We start from the raw sequence: 27,591 nt of genomic DNA on the forward strand, positions 1-27,591 counted from the left end.
CCTGTAATCCCAGCACTTTTGGAGGCCGAGGCGGGTGGATCATGAGGTCAGGAGATCGAGACCATCCTGGCTAACATGGTGAAACCCCGTCTCTACTAAAAATACAAAAAAATTAGCCCGGCGTGCTGGTGGGCGCCTGTAGTCCCAGCTACTCGGGAGGCTGAGGCAGAAGAATGGCGTGAACCCGGGAGGCGGAGCTTGCAGTGAGCCGAGATTGCGCCACTGCACTCCAGCCTGGGCGACAGAGCGAGACTTCATCTCAAAAAAAAAAAAAAAAAAAAGGAATGGGGGTTTCACTACGTTGCATAGGCTGGTCTCAAACTCCTAGCCTCAAGTGATCCACCTGTCTCAGCCTCCCAAAGTGTTGGGATTACGGGCGTGAGCCACCGCGCCAGCCTGCTTCCAGATTTTATAAAAAGTTCCAGTTTATCTTGAATTTTGACTCTGCTCTCTCTCTAAAGCATCCTTTGTATTGGGGATTCTGTTTTGGACCTTTGTTGCCTTTGACTCCTCCCTCTTTCCCTGCCCAGTGGTTCAAACTATTCCTGATATGATGGTCAGCCTGTCCCATCCCAGGAGGACCACAGTCTCCCCACTCAAACCTTCTCCTTACTCATCCCCTAATTGGCCCCAAACCAAGCTCAGCTTTATAAAGGCACTTAGAATATCTAAATACTTTTTCAAATAAGAGAACAACACTGAAGAGGAGATGGTTGAAACCCAGTTTATTAGACCAGAGGCATGCGTCACCCAGAGCCCTGCCTGCTGTTCCCCTATCCAATGCACACTTTTTGGCCTCATTCCTGCTTCCCTCTGGGGAGGTATGATCTCTGGGGAAACTCCTGGGAACCAAGAGATTCCAAAGATCCGACAGCCTTACTCTCCAGCTCCAGGTCAATGCACAGGTGACCTGCTCACAGGTCCTGTTCTGGGATTGAAGACCAAGACACAGCTAGGGAAGGAAGGCCCGGAGAGGGGTTGGGGCTCAGGCCTGGAAGGAGTGTCTGGTGGAGGGAGGGGGCAGGCCCTCCACCTCACTTCTCTCTCATTAAGATAGGGTGGGACAACAGCAGAGCTTTCAACTCCTCCTGTAGGCCTCTCTTTCCTCCCAAACCCACCTCACCAGAAAATAAAAGTGGTAGGCTTGGGTATCAGGTGAGGAAAGGGGGCTGGGCACCCAGAAGGAGGAAAGGCCACTGACTGAGGACCTCAGCTTCTGCCTGTCAGCATCCCACTGCCCCAACTTCAGGGGTCGCCAATCCCCAGCTCCCTTCTGTCTCTGACACACTTGGCTTAGTGTCCAGGGTAGACCTCCATCCCCTGGGTGGGGGCTATCTCTAAAGCAACCCCTTCCCTGGGGATGCCACTGTCAGCTGGGCAAAGGGCAATGGGATAGGAGGAGCAGGGGAAGAGAATGTTAAGGCTGCAGGGAGGGCCAAGGGTGCCCAGGTTGGGGGAGAGGGTGAGGCCAGAAAGAGGCAGAGCTTGTGATTCACAGCTTCCTTTGTCGCCACTGAGACAGTGCAAAGGTTACAATGCGCGTGTCGTCTCCTTGTGCTTCTCAGAGGGATGTGTGTACACAGTACAGACACCAGGGGAGATAGTTCAACTCTTTATACAGGCGAAGGCATTCAGAGACCAGGGAGGGGGCAGAAACATAGAAGGTGGAACTTGGGGTGGGAGAATGGTTCTCAGAGACAAGAGGGGATGGGGTGGAGACAGACAGGGCTGGGGAAAGTATATACAGAGATATAGCAATATAGAGTCTGTATCATATAGAAATAGAAAATGCAGATGAGGTTGTTGAGAGAAGCAAATGAAGTTGGGGAAGAGGATGTGGAAGAGTTCCATAAGAAAATTTATGGACATGGCCCTCTACAAGGGCCTCCGGGAGAGGGACCGGTGAGGTTAGGCACCAGCACCCTTCTCCCTGAGCTGGACGCTAACCAGCCAGGTCTTTTATGGGATGGTGAGGAAGGGCTGCCTCTTGGGATTTCTCTCCAGCAGCTGTGGGGTGGGGGTGAACTTATAGGTATCAGGATGTAGCCTACAGCACCAGGGCCGCATCTTGTCCCCATTACCACTTCTTTGTTTTTGTTTTTGTTTTTTGAGACGGAGTCTTGCTCTGTCGCCCAGGCTGGAGTGCAGTGGCGCCATCTCGGCTCGCTGCAAGCTCCGCCTCCCGGGTTCACGCCATTCTCCTGCCTCAGCCTCTCCAAGTAGCTGGGACTACAGGCGCCCGCCACCACGCCCGGCTAATTTTTTGTATTTTTTTAGTAGAGACGGGGTTTCACTGTGGTCTCGATCTCCTGACCTCGTGATCCGCCCGCCTCGGCCTCCCAAAGTGCTGGGATTACAAGCGTGAGCCACCGCGCCCGGCCGTCCCCATTACCACTTCTTAAGGGGATCCCCGACCCCCACGAGATTCCACATGGTGTGAGAGAGTGGGGCTGAGGTTTTAGTTCCTGCCAGGAGACTTGGGTTTGGGGACAGTCACTGGGCTGAGAGGGTCTCTTAAGGCTGGGGAAGCCTCCCTCCCCCCACACTAGCCCTCCCCCTTAAGGTACATTCTCTGGCTTGGGGCCAAATTCCAGACCCCAGAGATCCCTTCCACCCCTCACTGGGAAGGGCCTTTGGTGACTGGTGGCAGCAGAATGTAGATGGACACTCAGATGGCAGACAGCTAGATAGACAGAATTCAGGCTGGGAGCTAGGGGAGGCAGCATGGAGGAGACAGGGGCAGCCTGCGGCCCCTTGCCCCGTTCTCCCTTTTTAGTTCTTTTTTAGATTAGTTTTGTTAAACGTAAAAAGAATGGGATAGAGGCAGGGAGAGGACTCTATGGTTAAGACTCCTTCCTTACCACAGACAAGAGGAAAGATCTGCCCCGGAGCGTGGGGAGTCCCCAGGGCAGATGTGAGGAGGCAGCTGGGGGCCCCCTCGCTCTCCTAGTCCTCCCCATCTAGGCCTTTGGTTCAGCAGCCTGCGGGGCTCAGCAGGTAAAGTCCTCGAACGTGCCTCGGGCCGGATGGTGAGGTAGGATGTTGGCAGCGTATGTCATCCCGGCAGGGTGGCCCCGGAGGCTCTCGCACGGGTTCTGGGGGAAGGGCACAGGACAGGGGCGGGTTATCCCTCGGAAGGGCTTCAGGCAGTGCTGGGGCGTTCGGGAGGCAAAGGAGAGAAGGTGGTGGCAGAGGCGGGTGGGCGGGGGTGGACAGGGGTGCCTGGGGCGGTGGAGGCACAGGCGGGCTGCAGGACGCCCTCGCTCGCTCCCTCACGTGTCTTTTGACGTCGTCCAGGCTGAGGGCCACGCCCTTGTCCGCACTGCTCCTTTTGGCCTCCTTCTGGCATTTTCCTCGTCGGCACAGCTTGTGCTTAATGACCTAGGACGGGGACGGGGCAGGTGGGCGGGCTGGACCCCGCCCCCACGTGGCCCCGCGCCGGGCCTCGCCCCCGCATACCTCGTAGGCGTAGTCAAAGAGCTCCAGCACCGTGAGGATGCTGGCCCCGATGAACAGCCCCATCTGGCCCCCGATGTCACCTGCGGGGGCAGGGGCCGGGGGGGGGGAGGGGTCAGTGGGGTCAGGACATCGTAGGGGCAGCAGGGTTTACTGGGACTGGGGCGGGCAAGGTGTATTCTCAAAGGGATTGGCAGCCTTTGCACAGAAGGATCGCAAAGCCAGATTCGGGTGCAATTTTTGTTTTCTTCTCTATGCTTTTCTGCGTTTTTCTACCTCTCTAAAACGAGCAGGTGTTTTTCAGGAAAAATAATCGTTTACAAAATACCACAACCCTCTTAGTTTAGGGGCGCATGAAATAGTCTCCACTTCCATGCCTACCCCTCCCTCATGCCCACAGGCCTGTCTTTTCTCTTTTCCACTTTGCCCTAAGAGAAGGCTCAGTTCCCTTCCCTCACCACTTACCAAGACAACAGGGTTTGGGGAAGGGCCTCTGGGGTGGAGGACCCTCATGGGACAGAAGTGAGCACCCTGCTTTTGGATGATAAGGAGCCACGCCATGCCCATGGCATGGGAAGGGGACAGGCGTCATCAGCAGCTCACCCAGGAGCCCTGCAATCTCATAGGCCTTCTTCTGTTCAATGGTCTCATAGTTGAGGACTTCAAAGAAAATGTCCAGCACCAGGATGTTCTCCCTGCACAGGGATTGGGGGAGGAGACCTAGGTTCAAGTCATATCTCTATCTCTCACTAACCAGGTCACCTTGGCAAGGCAGCCTCTCTGAATCTCAGTTTCCATATCCATAAAATGAGATGCTGATGGAGATATCTGCCTTTGAGGATTAAATGAGATGGCATGTATGAAAAAATGTTCTGTACCATATGCAGTATGCATCAAGTATAAGGTGACTCCGGTTACAACAATGAGGATGAAGAGGGAGGAGAAAGGGGTGCTTCCCTGCTTATTCTGGCTTGATCTTCCCTGCCTACCCACCCTAGACTCTTTGCTTGCCTTTTGGACCTTCCCTGTGTTATCTCAACCTCCCCCTGCCTGCCAGGCCCCGCCCCCATCAAACCCCACTCATCCATTCCACAGTCCCAACCCAAGGGCCTTGCTCTACCCAGCCAGAGCCCTTACCCTATGTATTGCTCAGATTTGTTGAACTTCTTGGCCAGGTACTTGGCTGAGGCTTTGCTGGGGATCTTGACCATGGACAGCTCCTTGCCATAGCGGGTCAGGTTGCAAGGCATTTCACACACGCAGTACTCCTGGTCCTTCTCCACCAGGAAGTCTGCACTCAGCCAGTGAGAGGTCCCAGTTGAGTGGTGCCCTTCTGCCATCACCTTCCTACATGCACATCCTAGCTCTGCCCAGAGAAACTCTGGGCCCCTTTCTCTTTCCGTGACCTGCCCTTCACCCTGCCTAGATGCTAAACTCTGCCAACATCCTACCTCACCATCCAGCCTGAGGCATGTTTGAGGACTTTACCTGCTGAACCCTGCAGGCCACTGAACCAACGACGTAGATGGAGAGAACTAGGCGAGTGAGGAGAACCCCAGCTGCCCCCTCACAGCTGTGTCCACCGTGTGCTAATTCTCACCAAGCCTCCCCATGGATATTTGTTACTCTTATATCTCACTTCCTCAGGACCCTCCAAGGTCAAGCAGCTGAGGGGCTGATGAAAGAAGATGAAGGCCATTCCCAGGTGACCTCTGTTCATTTTTCATAGGGGCCTCTGAAGATGCTATTCTCAACTTTATTGATTATTATTATTATTTTCAGACAGGGTCTTGCTCTGTCACCCAGGCTGGAGTGCAGTGGTGCAATCTCGGCTCACTGCAACCTCACCTCCCAGGTTCAAGGAATTCTCCCACCTCAGCCTCCAGAGTAGCTGGGACTAGAGGCACATGCCACCATGCCGACATATTTTTTTTTTTTAATTTTTCATAGAGTCAGGGTTTCACCATGAAACCAGGCTGGTCTCGAACTCCTGGGCTCAAGCAATTTGCCCACCTCAGCCTCCCAAAGTGCTGGGATTACAGGTGTAAGCCACCATGACTGACCATTCTCAGCTTTAATGTCAGACACAAGAGAGGGTGCAGCCCAGTCCAGGAGTTATGTGAGGCTTCTGGGAGTGTGCCCTGAAACTCCTGCGCACGTGGCTGGCAGCACCTTTTCCCTCCCCCAGACTGCCCCAGGCCAGGGGCGCTCACCCAGAGCAGGATCTGCACACTCCTTGTACTGCTCTGGAGTACAGTATGGGGCATCCCCTACAGAGAGAAAAGACAATGATGCAGGATGGGGATTCAAGGGGTCTGGTGATGGTGGTAGTACCGAAAGCCTAGAAGGTGTAAGCTGGGAGAGGACGGGAGGGGAGGACTGGCGGGCCCCCATGCTGCCCCAGAAGTGACCCACTCCCGGTCCATACCTTCTAGACCCTTCCCACCCATCCCTGGGGGTGCAGGCAGGAACTGAGGTCAGAGAGACATGAGCCAGGTGGGTGTGGGATGGAGTGGGCTGGAACTGGGGTTGGGAGATTGATATGGATGGGGAGCTAGTGAAGGGCAGCAAAGGCCCAGGGACCCCAGGAGTATGCTTGGAGCCCCAGGCCTGACCTGGCATGTGCACCATGCGGCAGTTGCAGTTCTCCACCAGGTAGCGCGTCTCACAGTCGATGCGGCAGGCAGTAATGCTGTAGGAGTCGAAGAAATCCAAATCCGAGTCCATGGTGACAGCTTTGCAGGTGCCCCAGGGCGGGGGCAGGTAGATGAGCTGCTGGGAGAGCCGGGGAGCTGGGGGGGTGCAGGGACTTCTCCCCAAATCAGCTTGATGGACTCCTCTGACAAGATGTAGATCTCTGGAGTTCTGCCCCCCTCTCCCTCGGCAGCCTCCGAAGGTCTCAGAGTTTACAGAGCATTCTTGTTCATTCGATCACTCATGCTTCCGACTAGCCAGATGACCACGCAGGTCCCTGCTCACCTGTCCTTCCCATTACTGATTGCCCACCACTCCATCTGGACCCCTCAATATCCCACCCCAGGACCAGCCTCCCATGGCCCTCTCACCCGCTGCTCCTGGCAGGCCACAAAGGTCTGGAAGCCTGGGGCCACGCCAAAGCCCAGCTGGTCGATGAAAGGAGGTTCATCCTGACTATGGATCTGCACTTTGATGCCTGCTTCGAAGGACGTCTCATCTAGGGGAATGAGGAGTGTGTGGGTTGGGAGGGCTCCTGACTCCCTAACACCCCTCAGACCTGGGGGCATCCTACCTGTCCTGGAAATAAGCATAGGGTACACTGGGGCTGGGGTGGGGGATAGGGTCCTAGCCCACCCTCTAGCCTCCTTCTGGGTTTACCAGCTCTGAGCTGCTCTGATGACCCCTGCATCCTACACACTTCTTTTCTTACCTGGCTTCTGCTCTGCATCTTGGTGTTTCAAATACTTTCTCCCAGAGTGTCACTGTTTCAGATGCTCTCCATTTCTCCCCCTCCCTTTCTCCCTTTCCCCCGTCTCTCTCTGCCCCAAGGCCCCCCGAGACCAGACAGGCAGGCAGCCTGAGAAGAGAGGGAGTTATTTATAGAGTGGCGGCGGCGCTGATGGAAAAGGATGGCTGGTTACCTTGGAGAGTAACTGAGCCAGGAAGTGGGAGCCAGAGAGATGTGAGTGTGGAAGTCAGGTAGAGTCAGTGATGGAGATGGTGAGATGCTGGAGGGAGAGGGGAAAGCCCGGGCCCTGCCCACGTCTCACAGTGAAGCCCAGGAATCCCCTGGCAGAGGCTGGGGCCTAGAGCCATGCGGAGGGGCCCCTGAAGCGGGTGACGTACCAGTCTCCCCCCACACAGGCAGGTACTCGTCCTGCTGGATGTCCAGCATGATTTCCAGCCCATTGCCCGTCCCACCCTTCATGGTCTTCAGCCGCGGCCGCCCATCTCGGCCCGAGTTGAACGTGTAGCACTTTCCATAGCGTGTGAAGACCTGGCGAGGGCAGAGTGGAGAGCCTAAGAGTCCTGCCAGCACCCTCTACTCACCAAGGGCTGTTCCTAGCCACCCCAGCTGTTGGAATCTCAACACCCTTTGGGAATGGTTCCTCCCATATAGCCCGTTCTCCATTTGCTCCCCTCTCCCACCTGTTTCTCGCCCTTTCTTGCCCTCTGTGTGCCCTGGAAAACTGTTCCTGGTAGAGTGCATCGCCTGAGCTCCTTTGCCACCTGCATGGGCTTCTAGTTGGGGTTGACGGTTGGGAGGTATCGGTAATGGCTCAGAAGGCAGGAGGAAAGACTGGGGTATGAATCCTTGCCCAGCCCTCGCCCCTCTGTAGCTCTAGTCGCGTGGCTTAGGCCCTCCGTGATTACAAATCCTGCCAGGGCTCCCTACACAGCACTGTCTTCTTTTGTGCTTCTTCAGCCTGGAAGTGATAACGATTTCCTAGTACTGCTCGCTGCCTCAGTCCCCCTTATTGGTTTCCTTAACCCTGCCCCCAGCTCTGTCAGCAGTCCCTTTGTTCAAGTCTTCAATTAAATCATCAAGTAGCTGTCTTTTTCCTGCCAGGACCCTGACATATACATTTTCATCACCAGGATCCTAACACGGCCAGATCCCTGGCCCCTCCTTGGGACACTTTCCTCAGGCCCAAGCTCCCGAGGCCCTCCAAGACACATCTTCTCTTCTCCTAGATTTCACTCTGGGAATCTGAAATTCTGCTTTCCCCAAGACCCAAACGCAGTTTCGTTTTTTTTTTTTCTGTTTGTTTTTTTTGAGATGGAGGCTTGCTCTGTTGCCCAGGCTGGAGTGCAGTGGTGCGATCTCTGCTCACTGCAACTTCCCCCTCCTGGGTTCAAGCGATTCTCCTGCCTCAGCCTCCCGAGTAGCTGGGATTACAAGTGCACCACACCCGGCTAATTCTTGTATTTTTAGTAGAGACGGGGTTTCACTCTGTTGGCCAGGCTGGTCTCAAACTCCTGACCTCAGGTGATCTGCCCGCCTTGGCCTCCCAAAGTGTTGGGATTACGGGCGTGAGCCACCGTGCCCAGCCAAACTCAGTTTTTTGGTTTCATTCGGCCCCTAGCCCCTTGGGTCCATCATTATTCCATTATCAGCAGAACCTGAAAGTAGACCCAGTTGCCATGCCAAGGCAACGCTCAGCCAAGCACCAGCACCTCTTCTCCCAGCACCTGGGACTGAGCCCCCAGGCCATGGTGTGTGCGTTAACGCTTTTGCAAAACTAGGGGGGGCCTCAGAAGATGTCTCAGCCCCGGGGGCTGTCTCCCCAGGCTTCTCCCCACTCCATGTCCCAGTGTAACCCTGGTCACAGTGCTGATCAAAAAGCTGCAAAGAGAAAAGTAAACCAGTTATTCTTGGCCTTTTCCCCACAGACTCCTTGAATGTCCCCAGGTTGGGGTGGCTGTGCTTCTACTACTGCTGGATGGTGACAAAGTCCACAAAACAGGTCATAAGGTGAGTCAATACAGCCCAGAGCAGGGGAGAGACGAAAGAGTTTCAGGCTAGACTGGAGCAGCAATGGCAGTAGGTTACTAGGGAATAGGGTCTTTGCCCCCTTCCCCCTTCCTAGAACAGCCTCCTCCATTGCCCTTCAGAAAAGGAGATATACTGCTCTCCCACTTTGTGGGTGAGGTCCAGAGATGAGGCAAAGAGAGAACTCCAAGGGCTCCTAGTCCCCAGCCCCATGACCAGATCTTGCGGCACCCAGCCACAGGCTCCAGGCTGGACATATGCCCATGCCTACACTCCATCCGGAGCTGTATGGGATTAGAGGTGTCTGAGGCTGGCTAGCAGCCCTGCCTTGCGCCGGTTCAGAGGACTGGGCTGCTGTACAGTGGATTGCTGCTGCCACCTGGTGGGCCTGGGTGAGAAGTGTCTGCTCTACTCTCAGACCCAGAGGTAGACACATTCCTATGGCTCCTGACCTCTCTGAGGCCCAGTGGCCCAAACCCCCAGGCCCCTGTATGCCTGCAGTCATCCCATGATGCACGGGTATGATGACACCCCCTGCCCCTACACTAGGGAGGGGGTGGAGGACTGAGGGATGGGTGGTGGGGCAGGGAAGGCCTCGAATCTGGGAGCTGGTGGGGCAGGAGAGCAGTCAGGCCAGACAGACCTGGAAGATGAACTTAGGAGAGACAGTGGGGTGCCAGGTGGTCCACCAGCAGGGAAAGCCATAGACCCCGGGTGGGTCTGGAGGACAGTTCCCAGCAAGAGCTTCCCCTAGGAAGAGGGTCCCTGGCCACTTAAAGCTGGGGAGAGGGATGTAATTTAGAGACCTGTTATTTACCCTCAGACACACACACACACACACACACACACACACACAGCTGGTGGGGGTGGGGTGTCCATAGGAGGGCACAGGAAGACCAAGTGAAGATGCACTGAAGTCCCTGTTGCGGGAGCTGCTGACAAGGGGCATGGTGGGATGGGGTTGGGGGATATCCCCACCCCTCTACTGTCTCCCTTTCACTCCCTTCTCTTGTACCACCAGAGACCAGGCAGCACCCACCCCAGCTTCAGTCCACGGGTGCTAGTCAAAATAGTGAACAACTGTCCAGGCACTGGTGTCCACCAACAGATCAAAGGCTGACCTCACAGACAGAGAAAGGTCCCGGGCCCTGCTGGACCATGAGGAGGTCTTGGGAAGGGCAGGTGAGGCTGGAGGACATGTGGGGAGGCAGCAGCAAAATACCAACTAAGATAGGCGTGTTTCAAGATTCTAACAGGAAAAGCAGTACTGGTGTGGATCTGGGAATATCTGCCCAGTTCCAGGCCCTGGACTCCTGGGTGAGCTCTGGCCTGGGTCAGCCAGGTGAGGTAGGGGGCAGCACAGTCATCAGCCCCAGCCCCAGCCCCAGCCCCAACCCCAGGAGGTGGCAGTCAGGGACAGCCATGGCAGACACTCTTGGGGTACTGTGGCAGGCATGGGACCCCACTCACCACTGAGAAGTTGTGAGGGCCGCAGGGTCCCCCTTGGTAGGAGCAATAGAGCAGCATGTCCTCCAGCCGGTGGCAGGAGCGATTGTAGAAGCGGTGCAGGTTAAAGGGCTCCCCAGAAAAGGCCTCAGGGCCTGGTGGAGCGAGGGGCACCCCGGGATCATCACTTTCATCCAGTCCCAGCATGGGGGCCAGATAAAGCAAGTCAGGGTAGCTGAGCTGGGAAAGCCGCACAGCATTAGTGTTGCAGAGGGTGACTGCCGGGAAGGCCAACTCCGTGGTGGCCACTTCGTTTAGAAGGGTCACGTGTGGGTAGCTGAGGTAATAAGCAACGCGGTCCCCTACCTGGCACAGGAAGGCACCCAGTGCCAGGACAAAGGCCACCGCCCACAGCACCTGCCTTGGCCCTGGACCCCCCTCCACAAAAATGTGGTTGGTGCCGTGGAGGGTGCAGCTGTTGGCAAAGGCCACCAAGTCCATGGGTGAATGCCCCTCGCTGGCCTCCTTCCTCACTGCCTCCTTTTCCTTCTCTTCTTCCTCCTCTTCCGATTCTGAGAGGTCCTGCTGCTGCTGATGGTGGTGGGGACCCCAAATATCTCCCAAGCGTCCTGGGGCCTCCTCTCCAGAGGAGAATGACACGGAGCAGAAGATCTGGATGGGCATTTTCTCCAGGGGCTTCCTTGTGCCAGGGATTTGCAGGAGGAAGGGGGAAGGTGCCAGAGGGGAAGGCGATGTGACCCCAGGCAGAGTCCGGCAGAGCCAGCCACCCAGCCCGTCAGCCAGGTATCTCAGCCCGGCTGGCCGTCCTTCCTCACCAGGGCCTCTGTGGCAGTGTGGCTGGGGCGGGGCATGGGAGGAGGACCAGCCTGCCCTGCCAGGGAGGGCGGGTGTCTGGGCTGATGAATAATTGATGGCAGTGGGAAAGGGAGGCTGATGGAGAGCAGGGGGCTGGAGCCCCTTCCCTGTCACCAGCTCCAGCAGCACAGAGAGGGTTTAAGACAGAGTGGAAACCCTGGAAAAGCCTAGGGCTGGGACTCCTGGAACCCACCCCTCCCAGGGAGAAGGGACCCGGCACCATCCTTTGCGCCCACTGCCATGGTGATCGTAGCGACCACAGTCCCCACCCCCCCCAGGACACACACAACACACACTCATGCTCTCTGTTGTCCTCCAATCTCTTCCTCAGCATGTCCCTCAGTGTCCCCATCCCAATTCTGGGTCCTCTCCCTTATTCTCCCCTCGTCCAGTTATTCCTCTGAGATACCTGAGCCCCCCTGTGCCCCACGACCAGCTACTCTCTCAGACCTCCAATTCCAGTCCCTGACCCTGTTTCTCTTCCCCTCCCTCCCTGCCCCCAGCTCTACTTCAGGACAGCATTACCAGCCCTCGTCCTACCCCCGCTATGCTGAGATGTATTTTGGTTCCTTTCCTCTCTCCTACCCCTCCTGTGGCTTGTGGGCCAGCCCAGGTTCCATTAGCAGCAGTCTCTCACTGACCACAGACTCATTTCTGACCAGTTCCCAGCACTAGGGGGAGGGACCCCGTCTCCTGCAGCGGGAAAGCTTCCTGGCAGATCATCACTACCCCTTTTGGCTTGGCCCCCGCCCCCCCCAACAGTTTAGATTGTTCGAGGAATTCTCTGGTGGGTGGAAGAAATTGAGATCAGTGCTGGGGGTGGCGCAGGGGGACCTGGGTCAGGTGGAGAGTATTGGGAACCAACTTGGGGTTCCCACCAAAACCCTCAGCCTTGCAGACTCCCGGCCTCAGTCTCTGAGGCTCCCCTACCGCTAATTTACCATTCCCTGCTCCCAGGCCCCTGGCCCCTCTGTGTGCTCTGATTACTCAGGGCCACTGGTTGAGGAACTTGAGCCACCAGCCAAGTCTCCAGGGCCAAGAAGGTGACCCGAGGGGAGGAGGGGAAGGGGGGGAGGGAAGTATAGCAGATTAACGCTTTCACTTTCTCTGCCGGGCCAGAGGGGGAGCAGTGGGGCTAGGCTGGGGCCAGGTGGGTGTGCTTGGGCCTCCCCATTCCTTAAGCATCCCCTAGCCCCAGGCCATATTCCCCTTCCTCCTCCTCTCTTCTCCCTCCCTGCTCCCACCATCTTCCCTTCTCCATTTGCAGAGACCCTAGAGTGTGTTGGGGATGCGAGGCAGGGTGCCAGGTTCTAGCAGAACTGAGTGATGTGGAACCTTTGGCCTCAGCTTTGCTGCCAGGGACAAAGAGGCCCCAGAAGCAGAGTCTTGAGCTCTCGCCCCTCTCCATCCTTCTGCCACTGCCCTCAGACTGGCCTAAACAACAGCCACTGTCCTCCTCTTTCTGCCACTGCCCTCCTCTTTTGCCTAAACAACAGCCTCTCAACTGGTCTCTCTGCCTCCCTGCAGTTTCTCCCCACTTTTAGTTCAAGTTGTGTGGTTCTGACCATTCTTCTGCTTAAAGACCTTCTCTAGCCAGGCATGGTGGCACGTGCCTGTAGTTCCAGCTGCTCAGGAGGCTGAGGCAGAAGAATCGCTTGAACCCGGGAGGCGGAGGTTGCAGTGAGCCGGGATCGCACCACTGCACTCCAGCCTGGGCGACAGAACAAGGCTCCATCTCAGAAAAATAAAGACCTTCTCTCACTTCCCACTGCCTCATGTCAAAATTTAGTCCTGTCTTGTAGTCCCACAAAGCTGAAAGCGGCCGGATGCAGTGGCTCATGCCTGTAATCCCAGCACTTTGGGAGGTCAAGGCGGGTGGATCAAGAGGTCAGGAGATCGAGACCATCCTGGCTAACACAGTGAAACCCTGTCTCTACTAAAAATACAAAAAAAAAAAAAAAAAAAAAATTAGCTGGGCGTGGTGGCGGGCGCCTGTGGTCCCAGCTACTGGGGAGGCTGAGGCAGGAGAATGGTGTGAACCCGGGAGGCAGCGCTTGCAGTGAGCCGAGACTGAGCCACTGCACTCCAGCCTGGGGGACAGAGTGAGACTCCGTCTCAAAAAAAAAAAAAAAAAATCTGAAAGCAATGTACCCTCCACCTCAAGCCAGCATCCAGCCACCACCACCCACCCCCAGACACACGAGGCTCATCCACAGTCCTGTGCCTTCCCTGGACTCCATCTGGAGAATTCCTACTCATTTTTCAAGACCCTACTCACATGTTACCTCCTCCAAGAAGCCTCCCCTGACTCCCCAGGGCGCAGTTAGTGCCCACCCAGGGAATAGACTAAAGGGTCTAGTTCTGCTCAAGGCTCTACAGCTATGAGTAATGACCGAGAGTAAAAGAGCAGGACCAAGAGACCACGTGCAGGAACAGGAAGCAAGGAAGGCCAGGAACACCCAGGGCAATCAGAGATAAGTCATTGCAGAGATGAGGAGAGACCCCCCCACCTTCAGCTGCTGTCCTCAGGCTTCTCCTGCATGAACCCGTGTGTCCTGTCCTGTGTGTGTCTTTTTCCTGCCTGCCAGATCTTGAGCTCTCAGAGGGCAGGGGCCTCCTGCTTTGCATTCCCCAGGAAGTGCTTCAGAGAGGACTTCAAGACTTGGGTGGAGTGGGGCTGAGGCTTGGGCTGAGGAAGCTGCAGCTGCCCATGCGTTCCCACTAGAGGGCACTGTCCCCCTCCTTCAGATGTTTTGGAAGGGGAAGTAGATTGATTTCCAGAAGGAAGCAGCTAAGGCAGCGGGAGCTTCCAGCTTCGGAGGCCCAGCAAAGACAAGGGTGTGCACACACAGACAGCGCCAAAGGACAGTAAGTTGGGTGCAACTGAATACCTCTTCCCCGACAGCAACCAAGACCACACTGCACACTTGCACATTACCACACAGACACGCAGCCCTGGTGTGGGGGGACACACACACCGCAACACACACACACACACGCCCCAACACACACACCTCAACACACACACACCCCAACACACACATACACACACCCAACTGCATGTCCTCTCTCCTCCATCGCCTGTATGCTTGTTCAAACAAATGCTTATTCTTCAAACATTCTTTCCCATCTTCATCTTGTTCAAGTAATTGAGGGATGAGGAAAGTGTCAAAGGGCATACACAGAGGGCCCCTGGAGAGGTGCCCAAGTAGACACACACACAGAGCTGCACTCAGTTCTGAACCCTCTGTCCAAGCATGCAGCGCCCCCCACCCAGACCTTCTCTTTAGCAGTGTGTGCTGAGTGGTTTCTGACTTTTTCTATATCTCTTTCTTAATTCCAGCCAACCCTCATGTCTGTGTAATGCTTCATAGTTTTCAATTGTTATCTCATGGGATCCTTACACAACCCAGTGAAATAAGCAGGTTTGAGTAACTTCATTCCCATCTGACAAGTGAGAAAACTGAGCCACACCAGCCTATTCAAGTCTTAGGGAGAGCACGAAGTGAGCTGGAGGCTGGAATGAGGTCATCTGTCTCCTAATCCCTTGCTTCTTCATTCTTTCATTTACTCATTGCCACAGTGGAGAACACATCATGGACCTGCCCTCATGGAGCTTACTGTCGAACAGGGAAGACAGACATCAATTCAAAAATGAAAAAAACACCTATCTAATTGCAAACCATAAGTGCTAGGAAAAAAAAAGATGGCTCTATCAGAGTGAATGACAGAGGGACTTGCCCCAGACTGGGGAATCAAGGAAGCTTTCTCTGAGGAAATGATGTTTGAATTACAGTCTAAAGAATAAAGAGGAGGCTGGGCGCGGTGGCTTATGCCTGTAATCCCAGCACTTTGGGAGGCTGAGGTGGGTGGATCACTTGAGGCCAGGAGTTCAAGACCAGCCTGGCCACCATGGTGAAACCCCTTATCTAATAAAAATACAAAAATTAGCCAGGCATGGTGACACACGACTGTAATCTCAGCTACTTGGGAGGCTGAGGCATGAGACTTGCTTGAGCCAAGGATGTGGAAGTTGCAGTGAGCTAAGATTGCACCACCGCACTCCAGCCCAGGCAATAGAACGAGATTCTGTCTCAAAAAAATAAAAATAAATAAATAAATAAATAAAGAGGAGTAATTAGGTAATGGTGTGTGTGTATGTATATATTTGTGCGTGTGTGCGTGCACACTAGAACTTACCCCTGTGGAGGAGGGAGGATATTCCAGAGAGAGAACAGAGTGTGTGCAAAGGCCCTGAAGGAGAGGGATGAGAAGGGGCAAGTGTGGCTGGAGAGGTGGGTAAAGGCAGGCAGGACCCGGGTCACTCAGGGCCTTAAAGGCCACAGTGAGGATTCTGGCTGAGGGAAAATGAAAGGCTCCCCATGGAAGGAGTTCAAGTGACCAGAGCTTTGATTTGAAAAGACCACTCTGGCTGCAGAGTGAAGGATATAGAGGGGCTGCTGGAAGGCCTGTCGAGGAGCCATTCCCGTGGCCCAGGGAGACATGCAGTGAGGGATGGCCCAGAACAGGGGGTAGAGTGGAGATGTTTAGGATGCAAAATTGGCAGATCCTGTCAAGGCAGGTGAGGGAGATGGAGTGTCAGGGATGATTTCTGGTTTGCATGACGGGGTGAACAGTGGGGTGGCTCACTAGATCAGGCACACAGGTAAAGAACTAGTTTGGGAGGTAAGATGATGACTTTGGTTTTGCACATGCAGGTTTTGAGGAGTCTTAGGGACATCCAAGTAGAGACGTTAAGTGGGAAAATTGGCGACTGGAGCTGATGCTAGGAGGAGAGAGCTGGGCTGAGACATAAATTTGGCAGTTGTCAGTGTGTAGATGGTAATTGAAGTCATGAGTGAAGATGAGACTGCCCAAGAATAGAATATAAAGTTTAAAAAAAAGATAGAAAAAAAGGTCTGATTTGGCAGTATCCACCAAAGCTAAACAAAATCATACCCTATGATTTAACCATAGTTCCATAGCTAGTCATATGCCCAGGAGCAACGAGTGCATATGTCAACCAAAAAACATGAACAAGAATGTTCATAGTAGCTTTATAGATAAGAGCCAAAAACTAGTGACAACCCAAATGTCTAGCACGGTAGAATGGATCAATTGTGGCCTATTCATATAATGAGATACTATACAGCATCAAAAAACAACCAACCACCGCCACACACAACAACATGGCTAAATCTCACAGACATAATCACAAGCAAAACAAAACAAAACAGACAGACACAGAAGAGTATACACTGTATGGAGGATACATATGCTCCAAGAAGTTCAAGAACGAGTGAAATTCATCTATACTGATAGAATAGTGGTTAACTCTTGTGGGGTAGCACTGACGAGGCAACAGCCTGAAGGAACTTTCTGGGGTACTGGAAATGTTTTATAACAATGTAATATGCAAAATACTACCTTGTAAGACATACCAGTGTAAAAATTTTTCAAGCTGGTGTATTGTTCTCTTATGATTTAAAAGAAGATTAAAGCCTGGGACTGAGCCTTGAGTAGTGATGACACTAAATGGCCAAGTAGAAGAAAATGAACTGGCAAAGAGACAGAGGAGTGGGTAGACACAGGAGGAAAACAAAGAGAGTATGATTGTCAGGAAAGGGAATAGTTCAAAAAAGAGGTGGTGGGGGCCGGGCGCAGTGGCTCACGCCTGTAATCCCAGCACTTTGGGAGGCCGAGGCAGGCGGATCACCTGAGGTCGGGAGCTCGAGACCAGCCTGACCAACATGGAGAAAACCCGTCTCTACTAAAAATACAAAAAAAAAAAAAAAAAAAAATAGCCACGCATGGTGGCACGCATCTGTAATCCAGCTACTCAGGAGGCTGAGGCAGGAGAATTGCTTGAACCCAGGAGGCAGAGGTTGCAGTGAGCCGAGATGGTGCCACTGCACTCCAGCCTGAGCAACAAGAGCAAAACTCCATCTCAAATAAACAAACAAACAAACAAACAAAAAAAAACCAGAAGAGGTGGTGGGCAACTATTTTGAATGCTATTGAGAGATCAAGAATAATAATTTTAAAAATGTGCTGGATTCGGCAACATGAAGGTGACCACTGGCCTTAGCTAGAACCATTTAGGAGGAATGGTGACGATGGGGGAAGAGGACAGCCCGGAGTGGATCAGAAAGTGAGTTAGAGATGAGGAAATGGAAACAGTGAAACAAACACATCACTTTTAGGAACTTTGTAAAGGGAAGCGGAGAGATACTATAGGAGCTGGCAGGTGCTGTGGAGTTGACGGACACATATGTTTTAGTTTTTATCTTAGCACAAAGACCGACACATAGCAAGTGCTCAATATATGTTAGCTGTCGTTACAGCTACGTATTTTAAGACAGGAGCATCTTCGGCATGTTTCATTGTCAATGGGGTTTTACTTGAGAAAGAGGGACCAACTGTAGAGCAGGGAGAGACAGAATTAGCAGGAGAAAGATCTTAAAAAGGCAGAAGGGAACAAGACGAAAATTCTGGGTTGACACTTTATCCTAGATAAGATGAATGTTCCCTTCTGGGGCTTGGTACCCAGAAGAAGGACAAGATGTTGTCTGAGGCTTCTATTTTCTCAGTGAAATAAGTGGTAGGCAAGGTCACCTGCTGAGGGTGAGAGAGGAGCTAGGAAGGGTGACTGACGAGAGTGGAGAAGTTCGAAGTAGTCATCAGGGAGAGCAAGTTGACCAGGAAGACGCAGGGGGGTTGCCAGGCAGCACTGCACGCCCATTTAAGGATGTTGAGCATGAACACAATGTGATACTAAGTTGCCCTGGTATGTGACTTCCTCAGGGAGGTCCTGACTGCCCTGGTGTGACCCTGGGGAAAGCCAGTGGTGGGTTCACCTAAGATTGGCACTTGGCCTGATGATGCAATGAAAAGACAAAAGCATCAAAAAACTAGGCCTACTCAACTTGGGAACGGGATTCCTAGGGTCTCTTCTCTGTACCCTTTCTTGCCCTTCCTGCCTCTCCACACTGCTTCTCAACAGAGCGCCCTCCTCCATACACACTCCTACAGCCACACACAAAGAACCCGGACTTAGAAGATCTGAAGTCAGGGTCCCACTCTGTCATTGCCCAGCTGTGTGACCTCAGGCAAGTCACACAACTCCTCTGAGCCTCAGTTTTCCCATCTTTCCAAGGAAGATGTTAACAATTTCCTTCCTACAAGAATTATGAAGCTCACGTGAACTAAAGTAAAGGGAATTTGTAAATCGCAAAGCACAACTGAAAGAGATGATTAATTTTGCTAGTATGTGCTCTGCATGCAACCAGAGGTTTGCCTACACAAAAGCTTTCTCCCACAGCCACACACGCCAAGCTGCATGGGCCCCCATACACCTCCACATGCTTCCACTTCACACTCTACATCCGCACTCCCCCGCAGACACACACAGAGGTGCACATGTGTGCTTGCATGCTCGGGGCGCATATGTGATGAGGGTGTTGTGAGGAAGTCTGAGCTGGCTGCTGTCCATGGCCGAGGCCACTGCCGCAGTCTCACCCCCAGGGATGTTCTCAGCCTGGCACGCTGGTGTGACACCAACTAGAGACACATGGCACTAAGCTGCACAACCCAACCTCCTGGGCCCCCAGGACTGTCAGCCACACAGAGGGCATGCAGAAGGGTGGGAAAGCATTTTCTATCCAAGAACTCATGGGATCTCAGAAAGATCACAACTGGCCCTCCCTCTCCCTGGAGAGTGGCCTTGGAGAGCCTGGGGTGGCAGTGTCTGTCCTTACAGTTCCTTAAGGGAACTTCCCTTTAAGGTGAATACACAGCAGCTTCATGCTCATTTTTAAATATTCTATGAGGAAAATGTCCAGTTCCTGTGTCCAGGTAGGTTGGTGCTGCACATCCATTACACATGGGGCAGCGTGGGTTTGGCCAAAGAGTCCCAGAGGAAGGGCTGCCCCTCAGTAAAGAATAATTTTACAACCCCCTTATAGGAGATTGGGCTTAGAAGCTAAGAAGTGGGGCCAGGTGGAACTTTGCCCAAAATAGAGACCGGGAGCCCTACTGCCCAGTCCTATCCTCCACCAAGCTAGGCACCCCTTCTCATTCTTGCTGTCTCCTTCCAGCTTTGCCTCCCAGAATGCACACCCAAGGGTCCTCACTGGGACGTTATAGGTCAGAAGGTAGAGGCTTCTGCATTGGCCACCCCAAACATACAAGTGAGGGAAAGCTTGGGGGTGGGGGTGGGCAGGGGCTGGCCAAGGCAGAAGAATGGCCCTTGCCGGAGAGAATTGGCCGGTTGATTTAGTTAGCTGGGGAGACACCAACACATTCTATGAACCTGGCATTTTCCGAGAGGCTGAGTTTGGCTGGAGAGATTGGGAGGACTCCCCCTGGATGTTGAGAGTCTGCTCATCCCCAGCATGTTCCCCTTTGTTCTGAAGCCCACCCCACCTGGCCCCCTTTAGTACCACCCCCATGGCTCTCAGCCCTGAACCTCTCGTGCTGCACTTAACTGCCCTAGCACAGGACCTGGCACATGGAAGTGGCACTGTCTGCTATGGGAATGAATCCAGTGGAGCTTAAAGCTCCCCTAATCCCAGCTTCTCATTCTGAATATTCTGTCTCCCTTGCTATCCCAAGAGAATTGAAATTACTTTCCACAAAACTGAAACACACTAAGAAGCAACCTCCACCCAGAGCAGAACATTCCAAGCCTCTCTGTGGGCCTACCCCTCTGCCTCCAGGACATATTGGGCATGCAGTGGCCATACCCAGGAGTTCTCCACCGGCTGGGCAGTGACAAAGTCCCAAGACTTAGGGGTGCTCCTCCCCAGCCCTCCACTTCCAGGCTTGGCCCCCAGAGGCACTTAGTTACTGAATTCCCTATGACTTCAGCCGACAGCCCAGAGATCAATGAGCTTAGAGGAGTTCTTAGCTGACAGCCGTCTGAGAGAGGGGTGGAGTCAGAAATGGCTGGGGTCTGGGGAGAAGGGGAAGAGGTGAGAGAGGAAATTGGGCTACCTGAAGGATGTTTGTGTGTATCTGTGTCTGAGAGACAGGAAAAAGGAGCCATCTGAGACCCCAACCCAGGGACCACCCACTGGATTCCTGCAACTGCAATGGGCTCTGCTCCCGTCTCCTCTCTCCACCTGCCTGTGTTCAGTTTAGGCACTTCCTGGGAGGGAGGGACAGATGAGAAGGATAAGGCAGGAGGTGGTAGCCATGAACCCCTAGGGCAGGAACCCTTCCCCCAAAGTTCATGAACCCCATGAACCCCTCCTCTAAAGTTACTATCTCCAGGTCAGCCTCTTCTATCCTTCTGCCATCTGTGCATGTTCCCCCTTCCCACCCATGAAGACCACCAGGCCTCTGGGTGGGGCTGCCCAAGACTCCCCTTCCCCTCTCTGCACGGCAGTCTGGGCAGCCTTTCCCCTCAGCAGCCCCTCCACTCCCTGCCTAGCTGGAGGGTGCAGACCCCAGTAGTGAGGTCAGGCCCTCCCAAGGGACTTCTGGTCTGAGCTTCTGTGGGGCAGCATGGGGTGTGGGGATGAGGGGTGAGCCCTGGGGATGAATAAACTCCATGCTAGTCCTGGCTCTTGCCGGGTGCTGCCATCCCTGGCTCTCCTGCTTTAAGATGACCTCTCTCTCCCCACTTTGGGTCCCAGGATCAGCCGCCCATAGCCAACTGTCATTGCAGCATCTTACTTCCCTAGGTGCTCCAGGGGATGCCCCGGCCCCTTCAGAACCTTGCAGTGGGTTGCAGGGGAGGCTTCTGTGCTCATCCCCATTCACTCCACCTCTTCCCTGGGAGATTCTGGTCTCCAATCCAGGGTCCTGAGAAGGACTCCTGTGGACCCCTCCCAAGGATTCCTGTCCCCCAGTTTCACCCTCTTGAGAGAGATTATGAGTCACACCACATGCCCACCCCAGCATTTCCACTCTATGCCCTCCTCTTCCTTCTCTTCCGGGCCCCAGAAATGAATTCCTGCTTCTCTCTCCCCTAGGCAAAGGGTCTAGGTCTCAGCGGAGGAGGGGGCGGCATAGGGCAGACTGGGTGACCATCTGCCAGCCCCCTCCCCTTGCTGCTGCTCAGCATTCTGGCCACATCAGCTGCTCCCACTGCCAGGGACAGATAAGGTGCAGCTGGAGGCTGGCACCAGCTGCGACTGTGCTCACTTCTCTGGCCCCCACCCAGACACCAGCAGACAGCTGCACCCCAGCCCCCCTCCCTGGAACCCCTGCCCTGCCTTGGCCTGGCTGGCCTCAAGGTGGGGCAGGAGAGAGGAGCCATGGACCCTGTCGTCTTGGCAACAAAGCATCCTACCAGGAAGAAAAGGAGGTGGCTGGGAAGAGGGGGCCTTGTGGTTGGGTCACTGTGGTTGCTCAGGAGGCATCTGTTGAGACCTTCCCAGCCAGGTTGCTGTGGGGATACTCCCTGCCCTGCCCTTCTCCCTCTTCAGTCCCGAAGGATTTCCAAACCAGTCTCTCCCAGATTCAGCTCAGGCTCCCCATATTCACCCCCACCCTTCCAAGCTGACTCAGCCACACCTGGGGGATGGACCCTGGCCAAATGCTTTGTGACCAACTACTCCCTGGGGTTGAGCTAGATCCAGGAGCACATCTGGAGAAATGCCTGTTACTGCAGATCCTCATCAGGGGAGCTGGGGTCTTTGAGTGACCAGAGTAGCCTCCCTGAATTGTCTTCTTTTGCCTCCCCCAACCAGCCTTGAGAAACAGGGTTCTTATTGTTGAGATGAGGGTTGCCCTTAGAAATCTACAAAAGAGTCCACACGTGCTCCCGCACACTACACTTTGCAAACGCATTGAACAAGGTCTTGGACAGTGGGGGGTGGTATCCCACAGCAATCCTGTTGGATGGGCCCCGGCAGCTTCTTCCTGAGCTACTGAAAGAGCAACCAAAGCCCTAACCACAAAGCCTCTCTTCCCTGACTACCTTCTTTCCTCAGTGAAGAACCTCTGCTCTGAAGGCTGCAGAAGATGCCAAGATGGTCTCCCTTAGATCGACCCTATAGACAGGTGTTTTCTGTCAGTGCTACATCTGCCCAGGGCTGGATACACACTCCCAACACACCTCTGGGGCTAGCAGAGAATGGCATGGATGTTAATCATGAGACTGAGGAGAGAAGGGAGAGGGTGGAGTATCAGGCAAGGAGTGTGGGAGCCCTTAGGACTGGGGAGCTGGAGGAGAGAGCCTGCCAGGCCCTTCTCCACCGGGGAGGTGTCAGACATGGACTCCAGCCAGACGCCCATCTGTGTGGGAACATCCCTATGGGTAGAGCTCTTGACATGGAGAGGGGCTGGCAATGAAATCAGCTAAAGAGAGCAGAGGGAGGAGTGAGAGGTTTGAGTCCAGCAAAATTCAGGGTCAGGTCTTTGACATGGGCTGCAAAACAGCAAAAACCTGGTCTTCCCTGACAACCCAGAAGCAAGCAGGTGCACAGCTGGGGCTGCAGGGTGCTAGCCTGTGTGTCTCTCCCCCTGAGTAAGAGGAATAATTCAGACTGCTCCAGAACTTTGTGAGCCAATCACATCTCCATCTGACTACTTAGAATGGTCCCCTCAGACAGCATGGACCAATCACATCTCAGCATCTCCATTACCATCAACCAAACGTTATCTTAGCATCACCACTTGGAATCTTTCTGGACATGATGGACAGATGGAGACTAACTGCTCAAATTTATATCTTAGCACCTCCTCAGACTGAGCCAAGCACTTCCCTCCCTCATCCAACACTACAAACCACTCAAACAAATAAGTTTTCTCTATCTTTCTCAGGGGTCCCTCCTGCTTGTGTGTTGGGTGTGCTGGAGGAAGGGGGCTCTGGCTTTTGCTTCCACCTTCACTTACAGTCCTGTTACTCTTGGGAGCATTACTTGTGAGACTGTGAACCCTCTGGTCTCAAGCTCTGGGGAATCCAGGACTCTCCTGTTATGAAGAAGTAAGAGAGGGAAGGAAGTGATTCTTGCATCTTGGCTAAGCTCCCCATCAGCTTGGCTCAGCAAAGAGTGCAGTCATGTAAACTTTGTCCAGCAGGATTGACAAAGGCCCAGGAAACTGGTCTGCAGAGCAAGGCTTAAGGAGATTGGGAAGTCTTGCACAGCAAGAGACACTAAGCATGACCATGGCGCCATCCTTTCTGCACAAATACATACAGTTCATGTTCCCGTACTGCAGGAGGAAGCAAGCAAGCGGGGAAAAAATGGGCAGGAAGAAGGGAGAGAATCCGAGAGCTGAGTAGGCATGGAGAGCAAAGGGTCCTGGAAAAGACTGGCAAGAATTTGAAGTAGACACAATAACTCCAGGGTCCACAATATTAATTAAAAGAGTAAAGGACATTTTCAGCTTAACAAGACATGAGTTCTAATCCTGAACCTGTCACCTGTCACTAACTGTGTGAGCTTGGGTAAATCATTCTGCCTGTGTCTCAGTTCGTGCATTTGTAAAATAGAGGTAACACGATTATGTATCAAGGGGATTGAGGGGAGCCTAGAAACCATTTGAAAGAGTTACAAGCATTGTCCATTCATTTGGTGCTATTGTCCCTACATGGCTCCGGAGCCTCTGGTCTCTGCCATCCAGGCCCAGGTCTTAACTCTCAGGAATCTGTGTGACTTGCCCAGGGTCGCCTAGCACGTCAGATGCCAAAATCAGTTTCCCTATGCCCTCCCTGAGGTGCTGGCCTGAGGCAGCCACATCTGTGGGGCATCTCCATTTTGAAGCCTCCAGGGCAGCCATGACTGGGTGTCCCGATGGCCTTCCTTTCCTCAGACCCTGGCTCTGTGGCTCTTGCTGGCAAGCAGGGAACCTAACCAAACAGTGTATGTGTCTATGTATGGGGTGCGGATGGCACACAGGGAGTTACTGTCTGGCTATTTAAGAGAAGGTTTCCCTTACCTGTGCTTCACGGTGCTTCTCAAACTTTAGTGTACACTCCAGTGAGGATCTTATTAGATGGAGATTCTGGTTCAGTAGGTTTGGGAAGTGGGGTGGCAAAGTCCTGCATTCCTTTTAAGCTCCCAGTTGATGGTCCTGGACCTCACTACAAGTAACAAGGCTGTAGCTTACCCACCTCTCTGCTCAGCTCTGACACCTGTGGCCTAGATGGTAAGCTTGGTAGGTTTGTGGCTATGCCAGACCAGGCGCATGTGTGCATATATGTGTGTGTTGGGCACTGTAGGCTCTCTTTCCTGCCATCATGGCTGCAAGGCTGAGGCTCAGGTGCTCGTGCAGTGAGTGCAAATATGCCCCTATGCCGAACAAACTCCCCTTCTACTAGAAGCAAACCCCAGGACACACAACATCCTCTCCCAGAGTAGCAAGCACCCGGAGAGGCCCAGCCTGCTCCTTGTCTCCTCCTCCTCCTCTGTGGGCCAGGCTGCCTCACACCCCACGTGAGGGGACTCACCACCTTGAAGTCTTCGGCGCTGCAGACCTCCCCCCGGAAGTGGCAGGAGAGCAGCATGTCTCGAATGTCGTGCCCGGCTCGGTCGTAGAACTCACGCATATTGAAGGGTTTGGGTTTGAAGCTGCGGAAGTTGGCTTTGTCCTGCAGTATCTCCAGCTGCTTTTCATCTGCCATCTGTGTGTCTGGTATCTCATACCTGGGGGTCCGGGGGTGAGTGGCACACGGGTCAGTACAGCCATCAGTGTCCCACACCCAACTTGGGTGATGGGGGCAGCCTCCAGCCCTGGGGATCAGGCCCAGGTGTAGGCAAGGAAGGCTGGCTGGGCATGCAGAGGCTCTACCACATGGGTCTGAAATGACAGAAGGATCTGTGGTGGCTGCCCAGGGGCAGGGCATCCCAGCACATGGGTGAGAGGAAGCATGGATAAGGTGGGCAGAGAGACAAGGCAGGGGCTGTGGCTTTTATACTATAGTCTCTACCCTTTAAAGATGTTCTGTCCCCATCCCCCGACTGACGAGAAGGTCAAGACAGAGTGGCCAGAATGAGGGTAAAGCTCACTCCAGAGAGGGTGACAATGTCTCAGACCTCAGGCCGGGTAGGGTGGAGCCGTTCTGGACTATGCTGGGGTCGGAGGCTGGGTGCCCTTGACTGGGTGCTCAGTAGCACCCTAGCTCCTCTGCTGTGAGTGGCAGGTTTGGGGGTGGGGGTGGGTTAAAGGGCAGGGTCGGCTGGGCTCTATGGCGGGTCAGGGAGGCAGACATCCTGACTGGAACTCACGCAACTCCAGGAGCAGGGCCGAGGGAGGGTGGGAGCCACCCACCTGTTGTTGAGCAGGGCCAGCAGCTCCCCGGCATGATACAGGTCATTCTTGGAGACTTGGCTAAAGCGGAACTCGTTGAGGTTGCACAGCGTGACAGCAGGGAAGGTAAGCTGAGAGGCAGCCACCTCGTCGAGCTTGGTGACATGGTGGTAGTGGAAGTAGTACTGCACACGCTCCGTGCACACACACAGCAGCACGGCCAGCGAGCCCAGGAAGCACAGGGCCCACAGTGCCCGCTTCAGAGACAGCCGCTCGTAGGAGAAGATGTGGGCCAGGCCGTGCAGCGTGGAGCTGCTGGCGAAGGCCTGGATGCTCACCGGCTGGACGCCACCCACCTCCTCCTCCTCGGCCTTCAGTTCCATCCTTGTCGAGGGGATCCTGGGGGAGGAGGGAGGGACAGTCTATCATTGTCCTGGGATGAAAGTACACATGGGGCCCCTCCACATGTGCCCATCCAGAATCCTCATCTCCAGAGGTCACCACTCCTCGGGCAGAAGACTTCCCTGCTTTGCAAGCCCAGAGGTGGCTGACCAAGGGACACATCCAGGGTTCCTCCAAATACAGAGGCACAGGGGGTCAGGTCAGGCCAAGAGAATGCTCCCCAGAGAAGCTTCCCAGGCCCGGGGAGACCCCAGATATAGTCATCCGAGGTTGAGGGGGAAGTCCTGATGCACCCATAGGCAGGCGCAGGAGTTCCCTCCAGATGTGGGGTCACTCTGGGACAAGAATATCCACCCCATCCTGGAGATGAAAACTCACCCAGATGGGCTGACCCCGGGGTAAGGAGCTCCTGTCCTGGTCACGGGTATTCCCAGGACTGGGCTGTGGTCCTAAGAGCTAAATTGGGGCCAGAAAACCCCCAGGGAGGTGGCTACCTCTAGGGAGGGGCCCAGCCTGAGTCCTCACCCGCGGGTGTCTCCAGTTCTCATATAAGCGCAGGCTGTGTGTATGTTGGGAGTGGGGGGTGGCGGGCTGCCCGAGGCGGATGTATGGAGGGGGGGCGCGGTTCCCTATGACAGCGAGCTGTCCCCGCCCCGGACGCACCCCCCCCCCAGTCCAGCTTCTCGTCGCAGTCAGATCCCCAGCTCAGCCCCCGCCCCCCTCCCCAGCCACCGAGCCGCCCCAGCAGCAAGGGAAATCCAGAGGGAGGAGAGTCCCGGCTTCGGGGTACCAAGGAGCCTCGCGGCCAAAGGCAGGGGTATCGGAAACCCACCTGAGGGGGCCTCGGCAAGCCGGCAGCCGGCGGCGGGTCCTGGGGCGCTGGACCGGTCGCGGGCTCAGCGCCGAGTCGCGGAGGGGCTCATGGCCCGGGGCCGGAGCCCGCGGCCGCCGCGGCACGCCGCGCAGAGCCCTGCAGGGAGCGGCCCGCCCGGCCCCGCTCGGCTCCGATGTGCCCGCCCGCCCGCGCGCGCTGGCTCGCTAGCTCGCTCGCCTCGGCTCGGTGTGCCCGGGCTCGGCGCGATGCGCGGTGCTCTCAGCCCTGGGATCTGCAGGGATCCATCGTCCGGCCGGGAGGCGGCGGGAGGGGAGGGGGAGGGAAGGGGGAGGGGAGAGGGTGCGCGTGCGCGCCTACGAGTGTCTGCGAGGCTGTCTCCGGGCCGGTGTGCGCGCGGGGCCCCGGACCCGGGAGCGGGACCCAGGGCTCCCCGCGCCGCCTCGCCCCTCCTCGCGGCCGCTTTCGGCGGCGCTGCCTCTCTCCAGTCCCGGAGCCGTCTCCCTGCCTCCGAGGCCCTATGGCTTGTGTGTGTGACTCTGTGTGTGGTGTGTGTGTGCGCGCGCGCGTGTGTGTGCGCGCAGAAGGGAGGGTGTCTGCCCCTAGCGTCCCCCTCCCCGCGCTGTCTCCTTCGGATCGATTCTCCTGCCTCTTGCTGCTGCTTCCTCTCGTGGCACACACGCGCGTACACACACACATACACACACACACACACACGCTCCGAGTCACACTTGACTAATTCAAGCACTTAGCCCATATGGAGACAGACACACATACCGACCAGAGTCACACCACACCATTCACAACCACACCCCCCCTCAGCAGATGTCCACGTATCCCGGGGGCCTGACCCACATGGCAAGCACTCACCTGCTCTTATCCCTGCTCCCACCTACATGTGACACAT

General features: G+C 54.9%; 1 protein-coding gene and 1 pseudogene across 6 annotated transcripts; both read right to left on the reverse strand.

Annotated features, from left to right (window-relative positions):
• Positions 1-708: 708 nt before the first annotated feature.
• LOC101176353 lies at positions 709-2,772 on the reverse strand (annotated as a pseudogene). Its single transcript, XR_001116139.2, has 2 exons — positions 2,371-2,772; positions 709-2,083 (listed from the first exon to the last, which is right to left on the reverse strand). The product of XR_001116139.2 is annotated as an uncharacterized LOC101176353 (transcript).
• ASIC1 (acid sensing ion channel subunit 1) lies at positions 2,648-27,050 on the reverse strand. 5 transcript variants are annotated; one of them, XM_030816596.1, is made up of 13 exons: positions 26,685-27,050; positions 25,472-25,849; positions 24,651-24,846; positions 7,582-7,674; positions 7,279-7,429; positions 6,522-6,649; positions 6,072-6,228; positions 5,670-5,726; positions 4,594-4,747; positions 4,060-4,151; positions 3,460-3,539; positions 3,277-3,381; positions 2,700-3,095 (listed from the first exon to the last, which is right to left on the reverse strand). In XM_030816596.1, the coding sequence occupies exons 2-13, from the start codon at positions 25,831-25,833 to the stop codon at positions 2,991-2,993; spliced, it is 1,680 nt and encodes a 559-aa protein (XP_030672456.1). In that variant the 5' UTR covers positions 25,834-25,849; positions 26,685-27,050; the 3' UTR covers positions 2,700-2,990. The 5 variants fall into 5 exon arrangements, with proteins under 5 accessions (XP_030672458.1, XP_030672456.1, XP_030672455.1 ...); XM_030816595.1 differs by having other exon boundaries at positions 2,770-3,095; positions 6,072-6,231; XM_030816598.1 differs by lacking the exon at positions 7,582-7,674 and having other exon boundaries at positions 2,648-3,095.
• Between the last annotated feature and the right edge of the window lie 541 nt (positions 27,051-27,591).

Source organism: Nomascus leucogenys, chromosome 8 (genome assembly GCF_006542625.1).
Source record: "Nomascus leucogenys isolate Asia chromosome 8, Asia_NLE_v1, whole genome shotgun sequence".
In the NCBI taxonomy this organism is placed as follows: Eukaryota; Metazoa; Chordata; class Mammalia; order Primates; family Hylobatidae; genus Nomascus; species Nomascus leucogenys.